At 56.8% G+C, this 25,088-nt stretch overlaps 1 protein-coding gene across 3 annotated transcripts in view; it reads left to right on the top strand.

Annotated features, from left to right (window-relative positions):
• PTK7 (protein tyrosine kinase 7 (inactive)) overlaps positions 1-25,088 on the top strand; it is an 88,463-nt gene that overhangs the window by 49,407 nt on the left and 13,968 nt on the right. For 2 of the 3 annotated variants that reach the window (XM_026653124.1, XM_024213913.2), the window contains exons 2-5: positions 20,416-20,709; positions 23,072-23,174; positions 23,561-23,751; positions 24,827-24,977. In XM_026653124.1, coding sequence (XP_026508909.1) covers positions 20,416-20,709; positions 23,072-23,174; positions 23,561-23,751; positions 24,827-24,977 — 739 coding nt within the window. Of the gene's footprint in view, positions 1-16,393; positions 16,626-20,415; positions 20,710-23,071; positions 23,175-23,560; positions 23,752-24,826; positions 24,978-25,088 lie in introns of those variants that run through there. The other variant, XM_024213912.3, reaches the window with a different exon arrangement.

The raw sequence follows: 25,088 nt of genomic DNA on the forward strand, positions 1-25,088 counted from the left end.
CACGTGATGGTTTGATTGAGCCCTCCAAGATGACCAGCTAACAGATTGCGTTGCCGGTCATTTAACCAAAAGACCTCTCTTTACCCTGCCAGTGTACCCAAAGCTGGAAACACGGGGTGCTAAAGATGTTGGGGAGAGCATTTACCATAAATCAGGTGACTGAATCGTTAACCTAGTTGCCCAGATTACAAACTGCTGCCGCCGCCCCCTCTCTTTGTTGGGGTTTTGTAATTAGCAAATGAGTCCAAAGTTGTATTCTGTGACTAGGAAGGTGGGGAAGTGTCTCTGTTCTTTAAGGATGCAAATCTGAAAGGAGCCCTTTCTATTCCTGCTTATAGGACGTGTCCGCTGCGTCTATACTAAATCCCCCAAAGAAGGCATCACACTTCAAATGGCAGCTTGGTATATTGTGGAAGTGCCTAGGCTCGGGTCAGGACTGGGGCCTTGTTGTGCTGGGCACAACACAAATTACTTTCTCATTGCCTAAGGAGCTTACAATCTCATTTGGTTTGTAAGTATTGAAGTGTCCCACCTTTGCCGGGATAAATGGCGTTCAGGATCTCTGGGCCAGGGGTAAATGACTGGGTGTGCAGCAGGCTGTGGTAGTACCGTGGGTCAGTTCCACGCGGTGGGATCAGTCGGCATTTTGTTTTCCCTGGTGGCTGAAGGCCTGTGTCTCTCTCAGGGGTCTAATGTGACATGGCTTCACAGGCCATTACTGATCCGGAGCTCTTCCTGAGGCTGACACTTTGCAATTGGCTGACTCCTGGGAAGATCTGACAGTCTTGAAATCCCAGGGCTGTTCACTGGTCGTTGATGGCGAAGGCTTTTTGGTGTCATTTGTAAAACTCAAACGCTCATCCTGTTTAAGCTGCTGGTTCGCTGTGTGCAAACTTACACTGCACCACAAGATCTGTGCAAGCTCCTCAGTGCATCTCCAGAGAGCAGAGTGCAGGGGGCTGGCTCTCTCTGGGAACGACCTGGGCTTCAGTGTTGTCAGCTGTAGGGAAAAGCCTCATCTCAAGAGGCTAGTCTGGCTGAAAATGTGTTGGCTGATTCAGGGCCCAGAGCTCTATGGTGTTAGCATCTCTGAAACAGATTTTCTCTGTTTAAAAACATCTCTTCACATTTGATGCTCTTTGCCATTCACCTGATTGTGTAAAGGAATTGCCCTACTTATGTCTCTTGCCCTGTTGCTGTGTAAGACGTTTAGCATGTGCCCAAGGCAGGCACTGAACTTGCTTAAAATGGACCAGGTGGTAGCCAGCCTTCTTTTTAATACACAAATGTGACTGCCTGCTTGACGCTGCAGAGCCCAGCAGGCAATGTGGCTTTGCTCAGGCCACAAAGGATCATCATAAGCTGGGACCTGTGGTCCCCGCCCTGCCGCACCTCTGGCAGGGTGAACAAGAATCCGTGGCTTCTTACTTACAAATGAATTTTTAATTTAAATCAGATTTTAAAAATTTAAATTAAATATTTAAAAAAAAACTTATTTAACATTAAATTTGAAATTGACAGCCTTTAAGGCCTTAACTTACTATAGTCTATTAAAATCATTTCAGTTTAATGCAAATAATTAATATTCAAGCAATACACATTTGCTGTCTGAAGTTTTAAAGATAATCAAACCACTGAACTGTTGGAAGTCACTGGCTCAGCACCTGCAATCCGAGTTTGAATAGCTAACCCAGGTTTTGACAGCACTGTGCAAATAGAGATTTTTTTCATTTCAGTTTATTCAACTAGTTCAGTTCAATGGCTAGTTTATTCCAAGCTAAGAAACTGATTGGGATTGAAAAAGCAGGAAAGTTTTGTTTTCCTCTTCCAATCTATGAATAAAAAGTAGGTGTGAGAGGATGAGATCTGTTAGTTTTAAATGCTTGAAGGACATGGTGACCAGGACCAATCAGTTAAACTTGTTAACTACAAATAATATTTGCATTGTTTAATAAGTCACTTGGTTTTAACATGTTCTGAAAAACTTACTTATTTGTTCTTATGTATCCAGCACATTTAAGGTCGTTTTATTTAAGGTTTATTTACTTTAAAATGCTGGCTTTGTGCATTTTTTATTGAATTTGAATTTCCATCCAAATAGAGCATGACACAAATCATGAGTAAAAAAAAAACAAAAAATCACCTAGTAAAAAAGATTTTCTAATGTAATAAAAAATGTAAAATTAAGAATCTGAATAAATATATGTTAAGCTAGATATAATTGCTTAAATACATGTGTACAGCTATAGTGTATGTGACAGTGTACCCCATAAGGCTTTATGGGGAGGGGGTGCTTATAAATGGTAGTCTTTGCACATCGGGTGGCAGCTCCCAAGGGGGTTTCTGTGATCCAACCCATCACAGTATATCCTCCTGGTAAGCAAAATGAAACACCACATTTAGTGTAAAGGTTATATTTAATTGCAAATCAATGTGTTTTAATGGATATACCAATCAATGAGAATCCACCTTTCTTTAGGAAAATAAAAAGTATGAATGCAAAACAAGATTAAATTCTTTAAATCAAGGTTTCTTGCTTGCTGCTTTAACTCATGATGAAAATAGACTGACGATAAGTGGCTATGGGCCATAGGTGTGTTGCTGAGGTGGTTCTACCTCTGACACTTCCAATAGAACAGGGGTTCTCAAACTGGGGATCATGACCCCTCAGGGGGTCATGAGGTTATTACATGAGGGGTCGTGAGCTGTCAGCCTCCACCCCAAGCCCTGCTTTGCCTCCAGCATTTATAATGGTGTTCAATATTTTTAAAGTGTTTTTAATTTATAAGGGGGGGTTGCACTCATAGGTTTGCTGTGTGAAAGGGGTCACTAATACAAACGTTTGAGGGGGAGGGATAGCTCAGTGGTTTGAGCACTGGCCTGCTAAACCCAGGGTTGTGAGTTCAATCCTTGAGGGGGCCACTTAGGGATCTGGGGCAAAATCAGTACTTGGTCCTGCTAGTGAAGGCAGGGGGCTGGACTCAATGACCTTTCAGGGTCCCTTCCAGTTCTATGAGATAGCGCGCGCGCTCTCTCTCTCTCTCTCTCTCTCTCTCTCTATATTTAACCACTGCACTAGAACATAAGTATCTTTTGCAAGACAGAGTGGCTGGAGCCTGGACTCAGATGTATGTCTAGCTGGCGGGACCCCTTGGTGATCTGCTGCTCTGTGAGCTTTTCTTGCACTCGAAGAGCTTTTCTTTCTTGCTGGTGTCGTCCGTGTCAAACCGGAAAGCAGCCACTCTTGCTGGAATTGCTTCCTAAGCCAGGCTGCTGGAGCTAGTCCCGTGACTTTGAGAGGGTACCGTGTACGCTGAGCCCACCATCTCTGCCGGCAGTAGAGCTCCTTGGAGAACCAGGCTCACATCAGTTTTCTCCATTAACGTCCAGGGTACGTTTATTTATGGAAAAGACATTTGTCTCAATGCTGTGGAGCCAGTCAGTCTCGGTTATTCTCATACTAACTGTGAGGAATTAGCCAGCCACTGCGCCAGCTGCTGAGTTCCTCCTCTGAACCAGGGAACGAAGGCTGCCCCATGCTCTGGGAGGAGACAGGCTTCTGTTGGCTTGTCGTGTGCTCTGCGTTCTGCAGCCTCCGCACAATGGTTGTTTTCTAGTGCTCCGGATTTTACCTTCTGCGTTGGGATTGGACTAACGTTAGCTGAACTCTACACGTGGCCCCACCCTGCCAGGGCTCGCTGCGAGCCGGCACGGATTCGCTTCGCTTTGGAAGCAAGCAGTGGGACAGTAATGCTCTGGTGGTTAGGTCCAAGATGGGCTTGGGGCATCCGCTGAGCCTGTCCATTGCAACTAGTGTGTGAAAGACTCTGTACTGTTGTGAACACACGGCCGTGCCCACTTCACCCCAAGCCCTGACTGCCCAGGCAGCTGGCTGAGAGACCAAGCTGTCTCATCGGTGAATAAAGCTAATGCCCTGAAGCAGTGCAATAAGCACCTGAAAACAACAGGTAACTTCCTAACCCTGGCTTGTGGAACACCCTCCAGTCCCCCCGCTTGTCTAATGTGATGTGGGGAGCGATTACATCCTCCCAGCCGCTAACGGAAGGAATGGGGTGACTTCCTGCTGCTCCATTCCACACCTGTGGTGGCGATCAGAGAGGCAACAGGCTGTTCCTGCTGCCCTGCGTCCGACTGAGAGTCGTGGTACGGCTGCCGCTGTGCGTGGAGTCACTGCACACCTCCGATTCTATCGCTCTAGGGCACTTCTGTGGCCCCAGCAGCATAGTGCCGGGGCACCTGGCAGTCGCTCCTGTACCTACCCTCACACCACTGGGGGAGGCAGGGCCAGGCTGTTATCTCCATGGGTAGGACCCTACCAAAATCACGGTCCATTTTGGTAAATTTCATGGTCCTAGGATTTTTTAAATCTTAAATGTCATGGATTCAGCTATTTAAATCTGAAACTTCATGGTGTTCTAGCATGAACTCACAGCACCATGCGGGTTTGGCCCGGAGCGCAGCTGTGTGCTGGGCACTGCACAAACACAGAGGCAGGCATGGTCCCGCATAGTCTGACTAGCTGAGCGGCTGCTGCTCTCAAATGAAGCTACAGGTCAGCAAAACGTCGGCACGCATTCCAACCTGGCGGAATTCCGGCACCACCCTCTGGTTTGCTCAGTGTACGTGGTCGTACAAGTGGTATTGAAAAGTCCCCATTACTGCATCCCCTGCGGCTAGAAACGAGGGCTGGTGAGGTTCCCACATGGCTTAATGTGACACCAAGTGTCTGGATGGGGTAGCTGATTCCTGAGTGCAGCTGCAGTGTCCCCCGCTCCTTCCAGTGAGAAACTAGGTGAGGAGGGTCCGTGCGAAGACAAAGGGGAGCCCCAGCTGTGCAGCAATGTCTGGCCTGTGGTCAGGCTGCATTCCCCAGAGATGTTACTGAGGAAGCGGGAGAGACGGTGATGTTCAGATTGTTTCAAGCTGTTGGCGATTGTTCAGATCAGGCGCAACGGGAGGCCGGGGGGCTGCTGCCTGGCACAGAAAGAGGGACGCTGGAGTGGCTGCAATGGGAACACCCGATTAGCCATGCTGGGGACGGCCAAGGAGGAGTTAAGCAGTGGGTGCGGAAATAAGCTTTGCCTCTTATTTTGAGTCTTTCTGGTTTGTGCTTCTCCTTGTACGGCTGCCGTGAGCTGCTGGGTCTGGGGGCAGAGTAGAGCCTGAAGCAGGAGGCATATGGGGCTCTGTGTTCGTGTGCTGGGATGCTCTGAATACGTGGCAGTGTTGGTGTGTTGTAAGCTCCCCGGTACTGGCAGGGGTTGCTCCAGGAGAAGCCATGCGTGCGCGAGCACCAGGGTTAGAGGAGTTCTCTGGAATGCTTTGGTGAGTCTGTTCCTTCAGCACTTAACAGTCAGTCGCTTCCCCGCTCCGAGCCGAGCCCTGGCGCCTGGGTCGCTGTCTCCAGGCCCGTGGCTGGCGATGACTCACTCCTGCCTGCAGCGCAGCGCTGGGTGTTTGGGTGCCGAGGACAGTGTGGATCCCAGTCCTGCTCACCGCCAGGGGTACCTGCAGTATCACCTGCCCTCTCCCTCTCTTGCCCATGCTCAGCTCCCTCCCCTCCTGGCACTCTCAGGGGCCGTGGGCCAGGCTGCAAGTGTGGCAGCCAGGACCGCCCGTGCTGCAAGGGAAGTCTCAGCAGCTCACTGTTAACATGCAGGCAGGCCCCACGTATCATGGCTGGGGGCTCCGGCCTTCCTCCATGGGGTGATGAGCTCCTGGGCTTCAGTTCAGTAACAGCAGCACCCTTCTCCTGTCGCCAAGGGGCAGTTCCGGCGGGAGAGCTGGTGGCTTGGCCCAGGTCACTTGGCAAGTCAGGTCAGTGGCAGTCACAGCAACAGAGTCCTGGTCTTCTGCCTGGCAGCCTGGTGCCCACCGTGTCCCGCTTCGAAGGGCTAGCACTGGGCCAGCTGCTGCCCCAGCTCCTCCCCACACTGCACTCTGCTGCAGCTGGGCGTGGGGCCCAGGCTGCCCATGGGGAGGCCAAGGCGAATTCCTCCAGCTGCCAGGAGCCCTCTCTTGTCCCCAGCGCCGTGCCCTGAGAAATCCCCTAGGTTATGGCCACTTCCAAGGAGCCAAGTCCCTTGACGCTGGCCAGTTTTCTGAGGGCTAAAACAGGCTGGCCTGCTGCCCCCAGCACCCGAGGAGGCTGGAGGGACGCAGGCTGCAATGTTAAGCGCAGTCTGCCGGGTTAGGTGCACTCAGCACTGGCTGCTATTAACCTTGTCTGCTCACACTTTGGGGATCTGTCAGTACCAACCCGAAGGCCTGGACAAGTCTCCCCTGGGATAAATCCACCCATTGGGTTTGGGGTCACTCTCATCCCACAACTCAGAGGGCATCAGGCCACAGTCTTGCTGCTGAGGGGAGCTCGCCAAGGCCACGGCAGTGCAGGGGGGTGGGAGAGAGGAGAGCGGGCGACCTGGGAAGGTGATGGCCATGTGGCTGGCTGCTCCCCTCCGTCCTGCGGGAGCCAGGCTGGCACAGCAGATGCAGTTGGCCATTGATTTCTGGGCATGACTGCTCAGATTTCCAAAGGCCCGGAAGGCCCTTTTCCATGTGGGGGAGGCGCTGCTCCCCAGGAACAGATGAGCCCCCCCCCCTCCGTTCCCATCTCTGCAGCAGCTTTTTGGCCTTTGCTGTGGGATTTGACTGTGTCCAGATCCCCCCCCTTCTCACACCTCGCCATATGCCAGCCTCACTCGGCCAGGTGCTGCTCCTGTGTCACACCAAACAGTGTTAAAAAAATAATTCCCAACACCATAAACCAGTGTTACTCCTCGTGAGCCCAAGTGGTTAGCCAGCAGTCAGTGTGAGCCAGCTTGAGTCCGGGTCATAGACCGGTCTTGCAGTGGTTCTTATTAAGAGCTAATGCACAAGATGTTTCCACAGGAAGCCACCTGCACCCTCTTCTTCTTTCTTACCTCTCTCCTGTTCAGGGTCCGTGACTGCTATAGACTTTCTGCACTCCGGCCGGATGCCAGGCTGGCATGCAGATATACGTTGTAAGCAAACGAAAAGAAATTCGGTTTTGAACACAAGTCTCTTAATTCAGAACTCTGCCTAATGAGTCCCATGGACCCACTGTGGCCCTGCTGCCTCCATGTGTGTCCCCGGAGGCTGGAGGTCCTGGGAGCCCCCCGTGTCAGAGGATTTGCTTAAGGAGGGGCCTGCTCTTGTCCAGTGGGGAATGTACCAGGCCTGAAATTGCAGAACTCACCAAGCATATGGTATAATTTCACTCTGAGCCACCAGCCACAGAACTAGATCTCCTTAACCTCAGCAGGGAGCCAGGGACCCAGGGTCCTCCCTCAGCTGTCTCACTGCTGGTGCAGCTGGGTGCGTGCTCACACAGTTGGATACAGTTTGTACCCACACCTGTCTGCAGAAACCTTGTGAATCCTCTTTTGCCACATGAGAGCAGGGTTTGGATTTCACTCCTCGCTGTCCCATGGACGAAGGGACAAGGCCACTCACCTGGCTGCTCAAGAGTCCAAAGGCCCTGGCCCTCAACCTTCATTAACTGGCTCAGCTGGAGGCTTGTACCTTTCAGTCATACGTATTTAAATCGAAATACCCCCGTTTATTTTACAAAGTGCCAGAGCTTAAGGCTTGCTTCTCTGATCAGTCAGAAACTGTCCCAAAACACACTCCTCCGGCAAGAGGCCACAGAGAAACAGTTCAGGCCAAAACCAGATTTTTGCGCGTGTTTTTTTTTTTTTTTTGCATAACATGGGGGTGAGTTATTGTGGTACACACACATAATAGTGGGTGTGGGTGTGTACACAGGTTTAACAGAGCTGTTTTAGCACTTGTGTCCATGGTGGTGTCGGCTGGCGCAGTTACATTTCACTCATGAAATGCTTTGGAGCTCAGCCTTGACTTTTAGGTTGATTCCTAATTAAGTTCATCAGCTTTTTCATGACTGTGTTTTTTCAAGCAGCCCTTTTGGTTGAAGTCAGAACAATCGTGCTATTCATCCCTCAGTCTGCCTTGGAGCCGCCGCTCAGCCCCTCTCTGACTTTCTGAGAGTCCCGATTGCCCAGGCCTGCCTTGCTGTCTGGGTTGTGCTGGGGAACAGTCTCCTCGAATCACACACTGGGCACTCATGGCAGAGAGCCTGCTGTCCATTGGGAGGGATTCCGCTGGTCTGACATTGGTCAGTGGCGGGGACTCATATGCTGCCTTTCCTCAGTGCAATTATAAAGGGCTTTGCTTGTCTGAGCTGCATTATCCCTGGCCTGCAGGGAATATCCGGGCGTGATTATCTAGACAGCCCCTCGTGCTTTACGGAGAGCGGAAACTGACAGCCTGTGGTGCACCGAACGTGCAGTCTACCTGACCTACCCCACAAGAGGCAGTGGCTGGAAAAGGGGGGCTGGTGTCAGAGGGGGAGAGATGACGCATGTGGGATGCAGCTCTGGTACTAGAATTTTTCATTCCGCAGGAATCCAAAGCGTCTCTCAAACCGTGGGCCTGGCGCTGCACGTGGGTCGCTGGCCGGCCGTTCTGCACCCGCAGCGCTGCAGGCCAGGAAAGAACCGCGAGTCAGTTCGGCAAAGTGTAACAGAGCCGTTAGAATGTGAGCAGGACGCTGGCCCCTGGCGTCCAGCCGCCTGGTATGGAGTCTTTACTGGCCCGAGGAGTCAGGACTCCTCCACAGGGGCACCTCTGGCAGGGCAGCGCCCCAGTGCCACATGGAGATGTCAGGGGCCGACTTGAGGGAACCAGCCCCACCTCTGCAGCACCTGTGTTTTCCTACCAAGTCCCCGTTGGAGTGTGAGCAGGTCAGCCTGGGCTCAGCTGGAGAGGGGCCTAAGGTGAGATGTCTGCTGCAGGAGGCCAAGGGCTGCTCTCTCCAGCGCTATGCTCTGAAAGCCTCCGAGGAAGTTTCTCTGTGCAGAAACAAGCCCTGTCAAACTCACAGTTTACCTTGACATGGATACTGTTGGGTCTCTATGTGGGGAGACAAAACTATTTACTTATCGAGTGACTGAGCAGGTGGGTTCTGATGTCCTTTACAGAACGCGTTGGTCAGGTCCCAGATCTGAAGCATTAATTTCACTCTGTGATTAGTCCTACCCCTGCATTATCTCCTTGTATTGCTGTTTATCAGCCACAGGGTAGCAGCCTCAAGTATATGGTGTCAGATACAATTGTTCATGAAACCAGCGAAGACAAAGAAATGCCTTTGGGAAGGTTTCAAGTGCTAATTGTGTCACACCAAACTGAGTGCTAAAGAAATTGTTCACAACACAAAAAAATCTAGTGTTACTCCTCGTTAGCCCAAGTGGTTAGCCAGCATTCGGGGTGTTGTGGGATGTCTCCGCCAGGAAGAGAAATTGAGATGGGGATTTCTTTGGTGCAATCCTGTTTATTTTGTTTCCTTGAACACAGTAAGAATCAAACAGGAGGCTGTTTCTTTGCTCACAATTCCAAGCCTCTTTCAGCCAGCACTCTGCCCAAAAAAACCTCTCTCTTTACTTTCTCTCAGGGTCAGACTACAAGAACTTCTCTTGTTGTCTACTGATTTTCTTGCTTCTGGCTGGTGCTTAATCACAGACGCACGCAACTCCATCAGACAAGACCCAGCCCCTGTGTTTGCATTCAGTCTAATCTCTGGGCGGTGGCTTCCATTGTAATTGCTCCCTCATGTAGTCTGGGTGGAAAGTAGCCAGCATGCTCATCAGCTGCAGTGAGGTTTCACCCAGGACTAGATCAAAGCTCATTAACCAACTGTTAATGCGTGTCAGCAGGAACCACAGGGACAGTTAGTCCGTGGTGGGCTAGTGCGGGGTAGAGTCACGCCCCAGCTTTCTGTGAATTAAATGTCTGTGTAGGCAAGCCCCAAGTCTGGCTGCTGCTCGTTCACGCTAAAATTCAGACCCTGATGAGTCCTCGCCATGAGCCCTTAGAAAATCTGTCTCCAGCTCCTGTATGCACTCGAAGGAGAGCGCAAGTGTTGCTGCTCCTGTTCTGCGTCATGCCGCAGGTTCCCAATGCATCCTGGTGCTAGAGTGCTTAATCCAGCCTGTCACTAGGATCTACCTTGGCCCAACCAATGTTTGCCCCATTACCCCCCAAATAGACTATAAAAATGGAGAACAAGCGTGTCGTTTCCCCTGGTTCACCAGAGAGATCCGGCCTCGGACACATCCTGGGCCCTGAGTGTTTGTAAAATCCGTAGTCAAGACCTGGATCCGGCTGGCCCCAGCTCATTTTCACACAGACCCCTTCTGTACAGACACCAAGTGTATCCACCCCAGTACACCAGAGACTCCTGTGTCTCACGCTTAGCGCTTCAGGGAGGCCACAATAACCCCGCCTGACATCTTGATCTGTAGATGCATCACAAGTCCCTCAGTAACACTGTGGTTTTCTTCTCCGCAGGAACAAGAAGTGGTGCTGGCATAGCAGATGGGTTGCTGCACACGATCAGATTATATTGGAGCTTAGCTGGTCAGCTCTTAGGGCTAGTCTACACTTACCGGTTAGTTCGACGGCTGCGGATCGAAGTTCCGAGTTCGATTTATCGCGTCTGATCTGGACGCGATAAATCGAACCAGGAAGTGATCCCCGTCGACTGCGGTACACCAGCTCAGCGAGAGGAGTACCGCGAAGTCGACGGGGAGCCTGCCTGCCGCGTGTGGACCGCGTCTGAACCGCGGTAAGGTCGAAGTAAGGTATGTCGAATTCAGCTACGTTATTCACGTAGCTGAATTTGCGTACTTTACTTCAATTTGGGGGGTAAGTGTAGACCAGCCCCTAGTGTATGCGATGTGATTGCACTGGTACCCGAGGGCCTGGTGATGGTGGTTCTGCCAGATTCTTTTTGTGTTGCATAAGTTAATGATTGTTGCTTTATTGGTTTAAGCACTCTTGGTTTGAAATTAATTGCTTAATACTTTAATCCCCTGGTACTTAAAACAAGGATGACGCATCCCTACATCAGATGCGAGGTTTGTACAAATTAATAGATCACAGTGAAAGTATTCAGGGCAAGGAGGGTGCTGGCATGAAAGTCAGGCTACCGCGCTGTAATTGAACGGATCTCCTTATGCATAGTCTGGCTTTTACATGAGGAACATTTCCAAAGGCCGGGACCCCTGGAACTTTCCTTTGGCGGTCGAAGGCAGTAGCATGTGTGCCTAACTGAGGGAAGGATTCTGCAGATTACTGCTGTCATATCCCCCGCCCCCCTCTGTTCCTGTGGGTCTGTTCATCCGCCTGTTGTTTTCTTGTAAACCTGTTCTGTGACTTGTCTGTGCAGCACCTTGTCTGGGGGCTACTTGACTACAAATGAATAACAGCGTGCATGGAGCTGTACGTACAGTGCAATGTCACATCTGCTGGTTGTCTGTTAGCCTTCGCCCCTCACCTACAGTGTCAGATAGCTAGCGCCCAGCCCGTCACAAGTGCAGCTTAATGGAAGAGCATGTGGGCAGCCTTGAGAGATTGAGCCGGCTTGGATTGTTTATGCGACAGCTGCTGCGGGCTAATGGACAGACTGTACCTCGTTGTAGGGCACGTGGGATGTGGCGGCTGACAGCGGAAAGCCCCTTTGGACTTGCACCGGTGTCATCCGGGGCACACACCATTGAAGACAAGCCCCCAAACCCAAGATTTCAGGCCCTGGTTCATGGCAGTGGGCTTGCACTGTGGATCGTACCATGCCTGGCGTGGGGGTCAGGGTCACTATACCTACCTTGTACTATTCATTGCAAACTCCAGGGCTGATCAAAGTCAGCTGATTGGCACCATTTGATGGGCGGGTGTGTGTATCTCTGCAGAAGCTCTAGGCCCCCCCGGGAGGCCTCAGTGTTGAGGCGTGATCTGAAGAAGGGTCCTGTTTGCGTTCTCCGAGCTGCGCACATAAGAGTGGGCTGGCGCTTAATCACCCTCTGCCGTGCCTGGCCCAGACACAAATGGCAGGGGTGCTGGTGCTGGTCCCTCGTTGGTGTCGGGCCTACACCAGCACCTGGACACAACGCCAGGTGGCATGTTCGCAAGCCAGCCAAAAAGCTGGGCCGTGGTCTGTCAAGATCCAGCCCTTCCCCAGCACCCCCACCACGTGGGATGGGCTCTGTCAGGTTTGCTCCCCAATACTTTTCTATCGGCTTCTGTGGACGCGGAGTCGCAGCAAGGCCGGCCCAGCGAGGCTCTGGGAATCCAGTGCAGGAGCAGCCCCTCCTTAGCCCACGTGTTGGGTTGATCTCTCCCTGCTCACGTGACGGGGAAGAGGCCAAATGCTGCATTTAGCCACACAATGTGTGATGCTTTTAGTGGTCTTGCTCCTTCTTTGCAAAGTGCTTCAGGAAGGCTCCGGTCATCATAGCCCTGTGCTCTCAGCCCTTAGCATGTGGCAGGTGACAGCTCCCACATCCATTTCCCGCGCTGTTCCAGAACAGCAGGCCCAACCCGTCAGCGCCGCTGCGGTCCTTTCCATCCCCAGCACCTCTGGGCTCGGGCTCCAGACGGCGCTCCTCAAGGCACGGGGGGGGACGACACAGCTCAGGCACCCAAAGCACTTGGTATTGAACCGGCTTTTCAAATACTACTCCGTCCCCCCCACCCAACAGCAGCCAGGAGGGAGAGGGCGTTGAGCCGCCAGAGGAACCTGCTTAGATCAGTCGGACTCAGCTGCCTTCTCATGCTTCCTGTTAGTCCCTGGGCGGCAGCGTCTGCCAACGCTCGGTGTGGGGCACAGGGGCTGAGTGAGGTCCCCCGAAGCAGGGCTTGCTGCCCTCCCCGCCCAGAGCTTGGCCATCCCCGCCGCGTTGCTCCCTGGCTCTGGCAGAGGCCTCAGCTGGGTCTGCGTTAGCCTTTGCCGTGGGTGCCTCCGCTTTTTGCGCTGCCCTGCTGCCGGTGGTTGAACGGCCGTGTCGTGTAACCCTGCTGCGGGCGTGGTGGCGGAAAGCTGGCAGCAGCTGTGGGCTGCACACAAACTGGGGCAGTGGGGCTGGGATGTGACCGGCAGGCCTGGTGGTGGATGGGGAGATGTGCATGTCCTAAGACCAGCAAGGAGCAGTTTGTGATCAAGGCCTGGTGAGATCTGGGGTGGCAGTGGAAAGTCTGGCTTTACTCTGGGAGGGGCTGCTGTTTAAACAAATCCCACATCTGAGTCGAGGCCAGGATTGGAAATGGTGGCTTTCCCTTTGCAGGGCTCTCAGCTTTGTAACTGCTGGTTACCAGAGCACTGTGCCTGGGTGGATCGAGAGTGCTGACCGCTTCTGTGCTGCTTCCAGAGGCATTGTGAGGAGAGCCAGGCCTTGGCCATCAGCCCGCGGAGCTCAGGATGGCCAAGGATCTGGTTTGGATGCCTTGTAGTCCCAGCAAGACAGACATGCAAGAGATTTTTCCCCCTTGCCTTTCCCAGCAAGGAGCAGACACTCAGACATGGAGATCTGCTGTGGCGACGCAGGTCCACCTGTCGGGTGCCTGTTAGCCCTGTGGCCATCCCAGCGCTCTGCAGAGCAGCCAGCCGCCCTGCGGGCCGTGCTAACCAGGCAGTAGGGTTTAGTCTTTATTTTCTACTTGAAAATGTGCTCACCCAGTGTCTGGGCATAGAGAGCCGTGTTCTAAAGCTCCATGGCGCTGGGCACCAGGCTTCGTAGCCTTCACAGCCATTGCTCCTCCTGCCTGCCCTTCAGCTGAGCTAGCCAATCCCAGGCTGGGTGGGGCATGGTGGTGCGGTGCCCTCTCCCCATGGGCTGAGGAGTCTCTTCTGGGGGATTTTCCTCCTCCTGGGCCGTGGTGGGGTGCTACATATGCCGTGTGCAGGCCCTGGCAGGTGAGCTGCTCTGGGATGGCGCGGTGACCCAGCAGAGCAGTTCCTCTCATCCCCTGCCCGTGTGAGGCTCACTCTGAGGGGTTTCTGGGAGGCTGAGCGCATTGGTCGAATGGGGCCAGCTGCAGATGAATATTAAAATGTCCAGCTCAAGAATGTGGGCATCAGGGCCTGAGCTAAGGCACTCCCTCCACGTTAGTGTCTGTGAAACCTCCTCTACAAGTCAGGTTTGCTTGGGTCTGAAACGTGTTCTGCTGTCTGGCTTGAGCCGCGGGGCTGGGTGATTGCTCACCTGCAGCCGTGCCCTCGCTGTCTGTGTGAATTGTGGGGGCCAGGAGCTCTGTGTCCTGCTCACGTGGGAGCTGCAGCGTGGGTATCGCATGGTGACGGTGGAAGCAAGCTGTGAGCCCCACGACTGGGCAGGGTTTGCAGTGGGACTGCAGATGGGATGGGGCCCTGAGCCGTCTCTGCCCCAGGAGTGTCCTATCCATTGTGCGTGGGCGAAGGAGGATCCCGTGGCACTGCCCCTGGGCTCCCTGCGGAGCAGCAGTGGGTGGGGCAGGCAGTGTCACGCTCCAGCACAGCCCTGGCTTTGGCTCTCCATTGCCACAGCCCCTTCCGAGGGGTGAGCCGCGGCAGGCAGGCTTCCTCTGGCCCAGGTGCAAGCTGAGCTGTCTGAGGTACCCATTGTGGGAGACACCTACCGCGTTTGCTGCCTCTTCTCGCCAGAGCAGAGACTCCTTTGACAGACCGGCGAGGCTTGGCGCAGGAGCCTGGTTCTGAAAGGGGCAGGGGCTGGCCACCCCCGCAGCCCGTGGTGAGCTGTCGGGGATCTGCCCCTGATTGTCACCAGACCAGTTGGATGTGCAGTGCTTGTGAGTGTCAGCTGCACTGCTTCCTCCAGGCTGGGCGGGCTGGCTGGCTGCGTTTTCTCCCCAGCCCCACCCCAGTGGGTCCCTGAGGTCTGGAGCTTCTTGCTAATACAGGCAGGAAGCCTGTTCCTGAAGCCATTCCCCCTGCCGGAGCAGCTGTGGGAACACGCCATCTTGGGCGCTTCGCTGTTCACCTTCGATGTATAAAATGCTCAACATCTGCCTCGTGCTGAACGGCCCCCCAAGCTCTGCGCTGCTTTGGCCTCGTTCCATGTGAGAGCGGGAGGCTGGGAACGGGATCGGGTAGCGAGCAGCAAATGCTGAATTGCCCTTTGTCTATTTCGCTTCCGATTGCCAGCTGGTAACCCGAGCGGCGCGCACATGCAGCTGGCTGCACACAGGCAGTTTGCACGCTCCTGGGTGGAGCGTTAGACCGACCTTGTTGTATGCTCAACAATGTCCGGCATGGCCCCGGCTGGTTCTCCAGCCACATGGCCCGGGCCTGGCCAGTGCTCCCTGGCCGTGGGGGGTGCTGGGGAAGAACTGCTCAGCCTGCATTTCCGGCCATTGACACTGCGTATCCTTTTCCTGCCGCGCATTGAGGCTCAGCCCCCGCAGCAGTATCCACACAGGTCTGCTGGCTGGACCCTGTTCAGGCCGAGAGGGCAAGCATCTCTGGAGGGGCGGGGAGCAGGCGCTGGGATTGCGACAAGCTCCCCTCTAGGGAAGGGGCTTCACAGCGGCCGTTCCCCCTGCACCTGTGTGCAGATGGGCTTTGGGGGGGAGGGGTCTCCCAAGCGTTGGAGCAGTGGCTATCACCTGCTGCAGGGACGCTCCCCTCTCCTCCCCCAGATGTGCACACCTCAGGCTGGGGTGGCCGCACCGCTTGCCCAGCCTTGCCCGAGCCAGGCGGGGTGAACAGCCCGCAGGAGAGAGCGGAGTCCTTGTTCACGCTGCTTCCCCCGTTCCTGTGTGCCCTCCTGACACGGGACCCGAGGGGCCTGGGCAGTCTCCAAGCTCTGGGACTGTTTGGCAGGGGCAGGGCAGGAGTGCCCCTTTGGTCAGCTCTGAGCAATGGGCTTTGCCCCTTTCCCCGAGAGGCTCTCCCACAGCCTCGCAGACCCTCCCTGCTGGGGCGATCCAGCCAGAGCTGTGCCTTCGCTAGTGCTGCTCCTCCGCCTCTCCCATAGCTCTGTGCTCATCTCCTCTGGCCCGCGGCCGCCTGGCTCTGGCTGTGACTCCGCAGGGCTTCAACTGGGATTTGAACTGGTGCCATGGTGTTTTCTTGCCCAGCTGGGTATTTGCCTCTCCTCTGAGGTGCTTTGTTCTCTTCCTGTGGCCAAAGCTCCTGCCCTCTGGGCCACTCCTGTTTCAAACCAGGAGCTGTGTTTCTGGGTTAACCCCTTCCTCTCTCTCCCAGGCTGTGTAAGGTAGAGATCAAGCCGAGGTGTGGGTTGAAAACTGGCCCTCCGGTAGGTCCGAGAGAGGAGACAGTTTTACCGGCGCGGGGGATCATTTGGGGAGGGGAGATGCTGGAGCGGAAAGCCCAGGGACAGAGCCTGTAACAGACTTGTCTGCTCCTGAAATGTAACCTGTGAAATCTGGAAACTTGGCAAGCAGGTTAGCGCGTGCCAGGGCATTCGGAGCCTCCCAGCGCCCTGTGCGTGGCACGGAGAGGGTGGCCTTCTCCTTTGGCCTTGTTACTGTTGTCCTGATTGGGCACAGGGCTGAGAAAACAACGGTGCTGCCTTTTCAGTGCGGGTTTTTCTGGAAGTCGAGGCTCTGAGAATTCAAGCTGGAGATTGAGATGCACATTTGTAACAGGGCGGGGAGTTGATCACTGGACCAGCTTCCTGAGTGACATGGCGGATTCTCCACCGCTTGGAGTTGTTAACTCCAGACTCTAGCTCCAGAAGAAGCAATGGGCTCTGTGAAGGAATCGCTAGGTGAGGTTCTGTGGCCTGGGCTAGGCAGGAGGTCAGCCGAGTCCCTTTTGGCCTTGAAGTCGGACTCCCCTGGAGCCAGAGCGCCGCTCGCTATTGCATTGGCCAGCAGTGCCAGGCTGAACGCTGTTGGCTCCGTGAGCTGGATTCAGAGCCCTTGGGTCACTCCCCAGGAAATGAGCCCCGGGAGGCAATTCAGCGGGTTCTCGGACAAGGGCTCGGTCACTCTGAGGACGAGGAGGAACCTGCTTGCTGGAAAACTGCCAAGCAGAACACTTCAGTCACCTGGAAGGGCCTGAGCTCTTCGACGAGCTCCTCGGGAGACAGGATTGGGTGTCCGCACCCTTCGGGGCCTTCGAACCCCCGCCCCAACACAACTAGCCGGTTCCCCCTGCTTTCCCTCCCCAGGGTTCCCATCTGGTTCCCAGTCGAGCCCGTCAGCGCCTGTGCAGTCCCTGGGCCAGCAGCTATGGCTCCCATGGGGCAGTCAAGCTACAGAGGCGGCCGTGGGCCCTTAGTTTCTTTGACTGGGATTCAGCGGCTGGAAAAGAGAGTTACAGCCTCAGAGACCAGCCAGCTCTGGGTTAGGAGCAGCAGCCCAGACAGAGGAGCTGGTTGGAATGGCCTGGCACTGGCCTTTGATGGAGGAGGAGAAGCCATCCGCTACCCGGCTGGGCATGCGCCGCCCTTCTGGTGCGCAGACCGGTTAGTCCTGGGCTTTGGCATGCTGCTTGCCTCTCCTGCAAGCTCCCTCTGGGCCCAGGCTCTGGAGAGACTAGGCCAGGGCCCTGCCTGCTGCTCTCTCTGACTCTGATTGACCAGATCAATGGGCTTCCTTCAAAGGGCCTTCCCCTCCCCCGCCCAATCCCTGCCTTTGGGAAGGGCTGGGGGGGGGAAGGTGCTGCAGGAGAGTTCCTGGTAGGGACAGTCCTGGGACCCCACCTGGGGCAGGGCTCCAGGCAGAGCTTTGCAGAGGGGCCATTGTGGGAGTGAAGTCAAGGTGCCTTCGGGGGGTTTCAGGCTTCAGGGATGCGGCTTGGAGCCGGGGTGTCCCTTTGTGACTCCTCTCAGCAGCCCAGCCCAGGGCTCTGCCCTTCTCGGCCAGCGCTCCCCTGAGAGAGGGGAGTGTTTCCAGTCGACCTGGCATGCCGGTGTTCGGGACAGGCCACCTGCGTGCGGTTCGTGGGCTCAGCAGCTTGCGTGCGCTGGGGAACGGCCCCCCCTAGACTGCCCGGGGCTGAGCTGCCGGAGGGCCGTGGGTTTGGGCTCCAGACGAAGAAAATCGAAACTGCTCTACGTCCCAATTCCGAAGGAAATGGAAACCGCCCGGGCGTCTCGTTATCAGACAGTGTTTAACCCTTGATGGGCCAGACTAGATCATGGTGCAGTGGTCCCTGGGGGCGTCTGTAGTGTTGGGCACTGAAAGCATGTGGCTGGCCCGGGTGTGGGTGTGTATCTCACTTTGCAGTGAAGCCATCGCAATGGATGTTCCACACCGGGATGTGTGTCCCTGGGGTTCCCATCACTGCAGTTCCCAGCACCTGAGCGTTGCGGGATCAGAGATGTGGAGTGCCTGTAGTGTTGAAAGTGCAGCCCTGTTCAACCTCCATGTTCCACCAGGTCCTGGGGGTTCGTGTCCTTCTGGCCAGGAGGGTTCCCTGCATTCCCCCTCAGCTTGCTGCCTGTCCGCAGGACCGAGAGCGCTCGGGGCTGCAGCTGCAGAGGTGTGTGTGCCCTGCAGTGTGTTTCCCAGCCTCAGGCGCCGTGTGTCCTGACAGGGGAGAGCAGGAGAGCAGTGAGAAACCTCCCCTCGGGCGATGGCGAGGCCGCCGAGCTGCATCCTGGCGCTGGCTGGGAGGCTGATTTTCACTTCGGCCTTCTCTTCTCTGGGCTGGAAGGGCATGTTCTGGCCTGGCACGAGCTAGCGCGGGGGGCCCTAGTGCCGACAGGGCAGTTTGCAGCTTACGCCCGAGCGTCCAGGCGATGGGGTGCCTGGGTTTATCCCGGGGAAGCTGCAGTCTGCCCTGTCGGCACTGGGGCTGTACCCCATGGTGGTTGTGGAGCAGATATTGGCTAACGGGGTAAAGTCCTAGGCCGTGTCTTCACTACAGAAGGGCAGGGTTTGCTGTGAAGTGCTTAACGTGCCTTTGCTGGCCTGCTGTGGAGCCGAAGCGCGGTCAGGGGCGAGGATGGAGCCCTGACCTGTTTGGGCAGTGAAGTCACAGCCTGGGGAGTGGGGGGTCCTGGAGCCGGGCCTGGGCAGAGCAGCTGACACAGGGCCCCCAGCACCTTTCTCCCCCTCACGTTAACCGAGCTGTTCCCCAGCCGTTCTGCCCCCAGACCAATCTCAGCGCTCGTGAGGAGCTCTCTTGACAGTCTGGCCCCAGTTGTGGGGGCTGAGCCCTGGGAATGTGGCCTGGAGCTGTGGGGAGCCCCTGGCCTGGAGTGGGAGCACCCGCTCCCTGTCCTGCTGCCCCTCAAGCGCGGCAGCCCTCTCCAGGGCGCCGTGGCTCAGAAAGCTCTGAAGCGGCTGTGTAGTGAAAGAAGCAGGCTGTGTTCCCAGGGTCTCTCATGCACAGGCCCTGGCCTTCTCCCTGGGCTGCAGCCTTTTCACTTGCCTGCTTTCATTGCTGTCTGGGCAAGGCCTCTGCCTCCCCCGCGGATGGGCAGGGACAAGGGTGGGGCGCAAGGCGAGAGCTGTTCGGGGGGTACAAGTAAAGAGGCACTAAAGTCAGAAATGCTTCCAAGAGAAATAAAGAGAAATCGCTTCCCTGTACTGAACTTCCCAAGCTGTCCACGTGTCCAGTAACGCTGCTGACCAAAGCCCCACGGCCGTTTCTTTCCTGGTCTTAGGTGAACAGGAGAGAGATGGGTGGGGAGAGAGAACCGGGGGAGGGGGGGTTGCCCCCTCACTTTTATAGTTCAGTCCCCCTTTGAAGTACATTGTCCTGAGGGTGACCCCTAGATAAAGGTCTTTCCCCCTGAGAGACAGGAGACAAGGAGTCGGGGGTGGAGGGAGAGGTTCCATGCTGCTGTTTGCTAAGATCAGATCTGTTTGTTCCTGCTCCCTCCTTGGTAGTCGATGGCCCATCAGCTGTGATGGCACCTGCCTGGCTGGGGCGACAACTTGTCCTTTGTCTTTGGGGAGCAGGTTTACCCCTCCCCAGACTTGCCCGGCAAACGCCCTTCAGTCAGGAGTTGGGCTAATGCTCAGAGCTTTACACAGACTGTTTCGCCAGCCCTGTCCCCAGGATGTTCTTGCCCAGCGAGTTATTAGCTGTCAAATGACCCCTCCCCGGTATTTGTACAAAGCTGATTGCAGTGGTGTGCAGGTGTGACGGCAGGGGGGCGTTCTGTCACAGAGGGGCACTCGAGCCCCACGCTCGCGCACTGACTGGGTCGACACTTAGAAGTCACATCGCCCGAGCTGGGCCTAGACCCCGGTGTGGATGCGGCTAGGCCAGCAGCAGAATTCTCCCACCAAATGCTATCGCCGCTCAGGGAAACGGCTTAACTGCAGCCACAGAAAACCCCCTTCCATCGAAACGTCTATGCTATGGCACTACAGCACCAGAGCTGGGCCGTCCCCAACCCAGGCATGGCCTGTAGCTCCCCAGGTCCTGCTGGGGCCCGTTTCACGCTGTCTTCCCCTGCCTGAGAGCTGAGTCTGACCCCTTCCCCCATACGCTTCCAGCGGGGGGCTGCTCTTGCCCCATTTGATGTCTGATCTGCACCCCTTCCCCAGGGTACCCCCTGACCCCGCAAGTGACCTCCTTTCCTGCCTTCCTTTCAGCCGTGGGCACTCGGGCGCGGATCCTCTTCACCAAGGAGCCGTCCTCTCAGGACGCCCTGCACGGCCGCAGCGCCATCCTGCGCTGCGAGGTGGAGGAGCCGAGCGGCGTGGAGTTCGAGTGGCTGCACAATGGCCTTTCCGTCCAGGACACCGAGCGCCGCTTCCAGGAGGGCAGCAACCTGCAGTTCACCGCCGTGGATCGGCAGCAGGACGCCGGGGGCTTCCAGTGCGTGGCCAGGAGCACGGTCACGGGAGAGGAGGCCCGAACGGCGAACGCATCTTTCAACATCAAGTGTGAGTACGAGAGCAGGGCCAGCGAGCCTGCCCCAGGCCTCTCCTCCTGACCCAGACCCCAGGGTGGGCACATGGGAGCGGGTACAGCCCGCCCTCCTGCTGCCTTTTCCTTGCCAGGACATCCCCTCAGCCAGTGTCCACTTTCCCATAGAGCCAGCTAACGGCCTGGCTCCTTCCTTCGATGTATGCTGTGGAGGGGCACACACCACAGCCACTGGTCTCCAGGCCTGGCCCGGTCACCCCCCCTCCGCAGAGAGACATGGCAGTTCCCACCTAGAAACTGCAGTGACCCAGTGACTCCTCAGGGATGTGGATGGGGTGGGGCAGGGGCGGGGGTGTCCAGGGTATGACTGGGTGTGGATGGGGTGGGGCAGGGGTGTGGATGGGGTGGGGCAGGGGTGGCCAGGGTATGACGGGGTGGGGATGGGGTGGGGTGGCTGGGGTGGGGCAGGGGTGTGGATGGGGTTGGGCGCGGGTGTGGGTGGGGTGGCCAGGCTATGATGGGGTGGGGCGGGGGTGGCCGGGGGTGGGGATGGGGTGGGGGTGGACAGGGTATGACTGGGTGTGGGTGAGGTGGGGTGGGGGTGGACAGAGTATGATGGGGTGGGGCAGGGGTGTGGGTGGGGGCAGGTTGTTCTTCCCTGTCACACTGAGCGAAGAGCTGGGCTGTACACAGAGTGGTTCCTGCAGGACCCAGCAGATGTCCTGTTGGGCCCGTCTGACTCCTCGGGGGGTAAGTGGGAGAAGAGGGACTGACCGGGTTAGGAGGGGGGATTTCTAGCTGGGCGCTGTGCCAGGCTGGGACCATGGGTTGGGGGAGTGGGTGGGAGCCCTTGGCACTTTGAGCTGCCAAACTAGACCAAAGCCTAGGCAGGGATCTGCGGTGCCCACCACCCGGGGAATGGGCCGGGAGCTGTGATAGGTCCTTCCCGTGGGAATTACCCTTCTCCTGCTCTCCACCTTCCCTCCACCACACCGGGCGCAAGCCATCAGACCTGGCTACTAGAAAAGTGACCCCCTGTCACCATGTGAGGCCAGGCCGATGGCGCTGCCCCTGAACGCCTGCCACTTGCTCGGTGGGGAGCTGGGCCCTAGCCCGGCAGCACTCCCGCGGTGACGCCGGCATGGAGAGCTGTGAGCTGGAGTCTGTGCAGTGTCTGGAGTAACCTGATGCTGGCCAGTGGCCCTTAGCTCCGCCAGTCTTAGCCCCACTCCTTTACCTCCAGCAGTCTGTTTGTCGTGGGCCACTTGTCTCCATCTTTTGCTGATTTTCCTAACCAGTGTTTGCTCCAGGCTCTGCTAGACTTTTGTCCCCTTGGCTGACGTTGAGCACAGGCCTCGGCCCTTCTGCCCAGCACTCCCCGCCAACGCTAGAGAGACCGAACAGCCATGCTGGGTCAGCCCAATGGGCTAGCTAGCCCTTATCGATTTCCTAGTTCTACTTCTGGCCTTCACAACATCCCCTGGCAGGGAGTTCCACAGGTTGACTGTGCGGTGTGTGAAGAAATACTTCCTTCTGTTTGTTTTATACCTGCTGCCTGTTAATTTCATTGGTTGACTCCTGGTTCTTGTGTTATGGGAAGAGATAAACGACATGTCCCTAGTCCCTTTCTCCACACCGGTTGTGAGTTTATAGCCCTCTCTCATAACCCCCCCAGTCCTCTCTTTTCCAAGCTGAGACATCCCAGTCTCTTTCATCTCTCCTCAGACGGAAGCTGTTCCATCCCCCTGAAGATTTTTGTTGCCCTTCTCTGCACCATTTCCAATTCTAATGGGTCTGTGATGAGCTGGGCGACCCTCGTGGTTTGACTGAGCCCTCTGGGTGCCCCTCCCCCATGTTCCCAGCGCAGCCCCCGGGCCAGGCATGCTCAGGCTGGGCTTGTGACCTCGGCTTGCATGTCTGCCTGGTTTTGATCTGCTCCATTGCCCGCTTTAAAGGCCCTTCATGGATCTCTGCAAATGCTCTACTCCCTGCTGCTGCCCCCCACAGTGGCGCAGAGCCCCCGCGTGCCGCAGGCCACGGCTGGAGACACTGCTGATGTGAGCGCTGGAGGTTGGGGGGTGTGGAGAGGCCCAGGCCCAGCTGTGATCTGCCTGGGGCCAGGGCTGCAGTGCGCTGGCTGGGGGAGCGGAGCCGCTGGACCAAGCCCAGAGCCCCAAGAACCAGCTCGGGCGCTCTGGGGCCCACGAGCAGCCTGTGGGTACCTGGGGCAGTGCTGTCGCTGACAGGTGGCAGCAGCAGTGTGGGAGGGCTGGCATGCGCCGAGCTAGGGCCGTGGCAGCGGCGGGGTGCAGGCAGGACGGCGTGGGGTGTGCACGCTGATCCGAGCAGGGGGTGCTGGAACTCCCTTTCCTTTTGCAGGGCTGGAAACGGGCGGCGTTGTCCTGAAGCACCCAGCCAGCGTGGCAGAGATCCAGCCCTCTGCCTCCGTGACGCTGCGCTGCCACATCGACGGCCATCCGCGGTAAGGAGCCACTCGCGCTTCGCCAGCGGCCGGGCTGGGCTCTGCCTGGCCTTTCACCTGCTCTCTCTCTCTCTCTCTCTCTCTGTCTCTCCTGTGAAGATCCACCAAAGTCTAGGGGGAAGGTGAGAGGCAGGAGTAAGCACCACAGACCGCGGGAGCACAGTAAGGGCGGGCCTAGAGCCCCAGCTCCTGGAGCTGCTTGGTGTGCTGACCGGGGTCACTGTCTGTCCTTGGAACGGCTGCATGCGTCATGGCTTCCTGAGCTGTGTGTCCGTGTGTCCAGGCCAGCGGTCAGCCGAGCGGGCCATTTCCCGGCTGCTTTCTCAGCGCATGTGCTCTCAGGCCCGCTGCTGGGCGCCGTGCTGACGTTCCTGCCTGTCTCCTAGCCCCACGGGCCAGTGGTTCCGGGATGGCAGCCAGCTCCCGGACGACCGTAGCAGCTACTGGATCAGCAATAAGGAGCGGACGCTAACCCTAAAGAGCGCCAGCCCCGAAGACAACGGCATCTACTACTGCTGCGCTCGCAACGCCGTGGGCATGGTGTGCAGCAGCGACAACTTCACGCTGAATCTCGTCGGTAAGGGGCGTGCTGCCAGCCCAGGCAACAGGGCCCCAGGGGAGAGCTGGTCAGTGCTGTGTCAACTGCCTTCTCTTTGATGTTGCTGTGACCTCAGATCTGCCGCAGCTGGGGAAGTGTCAGGCTGGTGTGATTTCCTCCGTCCCCCCAGGAGGGAGGGGAAATTGTCATTCCCAGGGGCCCCGCCTGAGCTAGAGAAAGGAGCAAGCACCACCCCTGCGTGGCCACATTTTAACCCCGCCTCGTCCCGGGGGCAGGCCCAGGCAGGAATGCGCAGCCCCAGGCCCCCAGCAGGTAGCTGGCGGGTTGTTAGCCCTGCTCTGCACACGGTGTATCGGTCAGCAGGGCCGTTGTACTGGTGTGTTCTACCCAGCGCTTGGGTGTGTTCTACCCAGCGCAGCCCCAGTTACACCGGGATAAAGGTGCCCAGGATAGCGTATTCCCCTTCCAGCAGTGCCAGCCGCGTGAAAGCAGCATCCACCCAAGGGGCTGGACTGCTGTGCCCCTCCCAGTCCAGGTGAAGTGACCCGCCTTGTGTGTGTAGACAAGGCCTTAGCCACCCCTCCCGTTCCGAGTCTTGGCGGGGCCTGGCGCAGGGGCTGGAGCTGGCAGAGGGGCAGCATGCCCAGAAGGGAGGTTGGGTGAAGGTACGTTTCTGCCATGGGGGAAGGGAGCAAGCAGCTTGGTGCCAGACCCCCTCTCCGTGGCTTCTTGGGAGGCAGGCTGGGCCTTCCCCAGCTCTGCTGGTCCCGGCTGGGCTGGGCTGCGGCAGCAGACTGACGCTTGTGGCTCTGGCTGCGCTTTCCAGACTGGTCAGCGTTCCCAAAGGGGAGCCAGGGGCCAAAACCACCCCGTGAAAGCCAGATGCGAGGACACAGCAGCCTTCCCAGGAGGCAGGGCCTGTGCCGGGACAGGCTGGAAACACCCGCGGGTGTGAGGGTCCCTGTCCTGGCACGCTCAGCCCTGTCCTGTGTGGGATTCCCCCCAGCCCCTGGCCAGGCCTCCCCATGTCTTGTGTCTCGTGGGAGAGACGGGACCCCCGCCACCCTAATGTTCCTGCGGTCTCCCCTCCCAGACGAGAGCTTCCCTCGCCCAGTGCTCATCCCACAGGACCTGATTGTGAGTAAGAACGAAGAGGCCATGTTCCACTGCCAGTTCACGGCAGTGCCTCCTCCCACGCAGGAGTGGGTCTTCGAGGACAGCTCGCCCATCACCAACAGGACCCGGTAAGTGTCCCCCGCCCCCACGTGGGAAGCTGCGCTGGGGCAGGGGGAGGAAAGGAAACCCGTCTCCAATTTCATTGCGTGCCCCTGAGACCTGCAAGGCTGGAGGAGCTG

This window comes from Terrapene carolina, unplaced genomic scaffold (assembly GCF_002925995.2).
Source record: "Terrapene carolina triunguis isolate 2854851 unplaced genomic scaffold, T_m_triunguis-2.0 Scaffold132, whole genome shotgun sequence".
In the NCBI taxonomy this organism is placed as follows: Eukaryota; Metazoa; Chordata; order Testudines; family Emydidae; genus Terrapene; species Terrapene triunguis.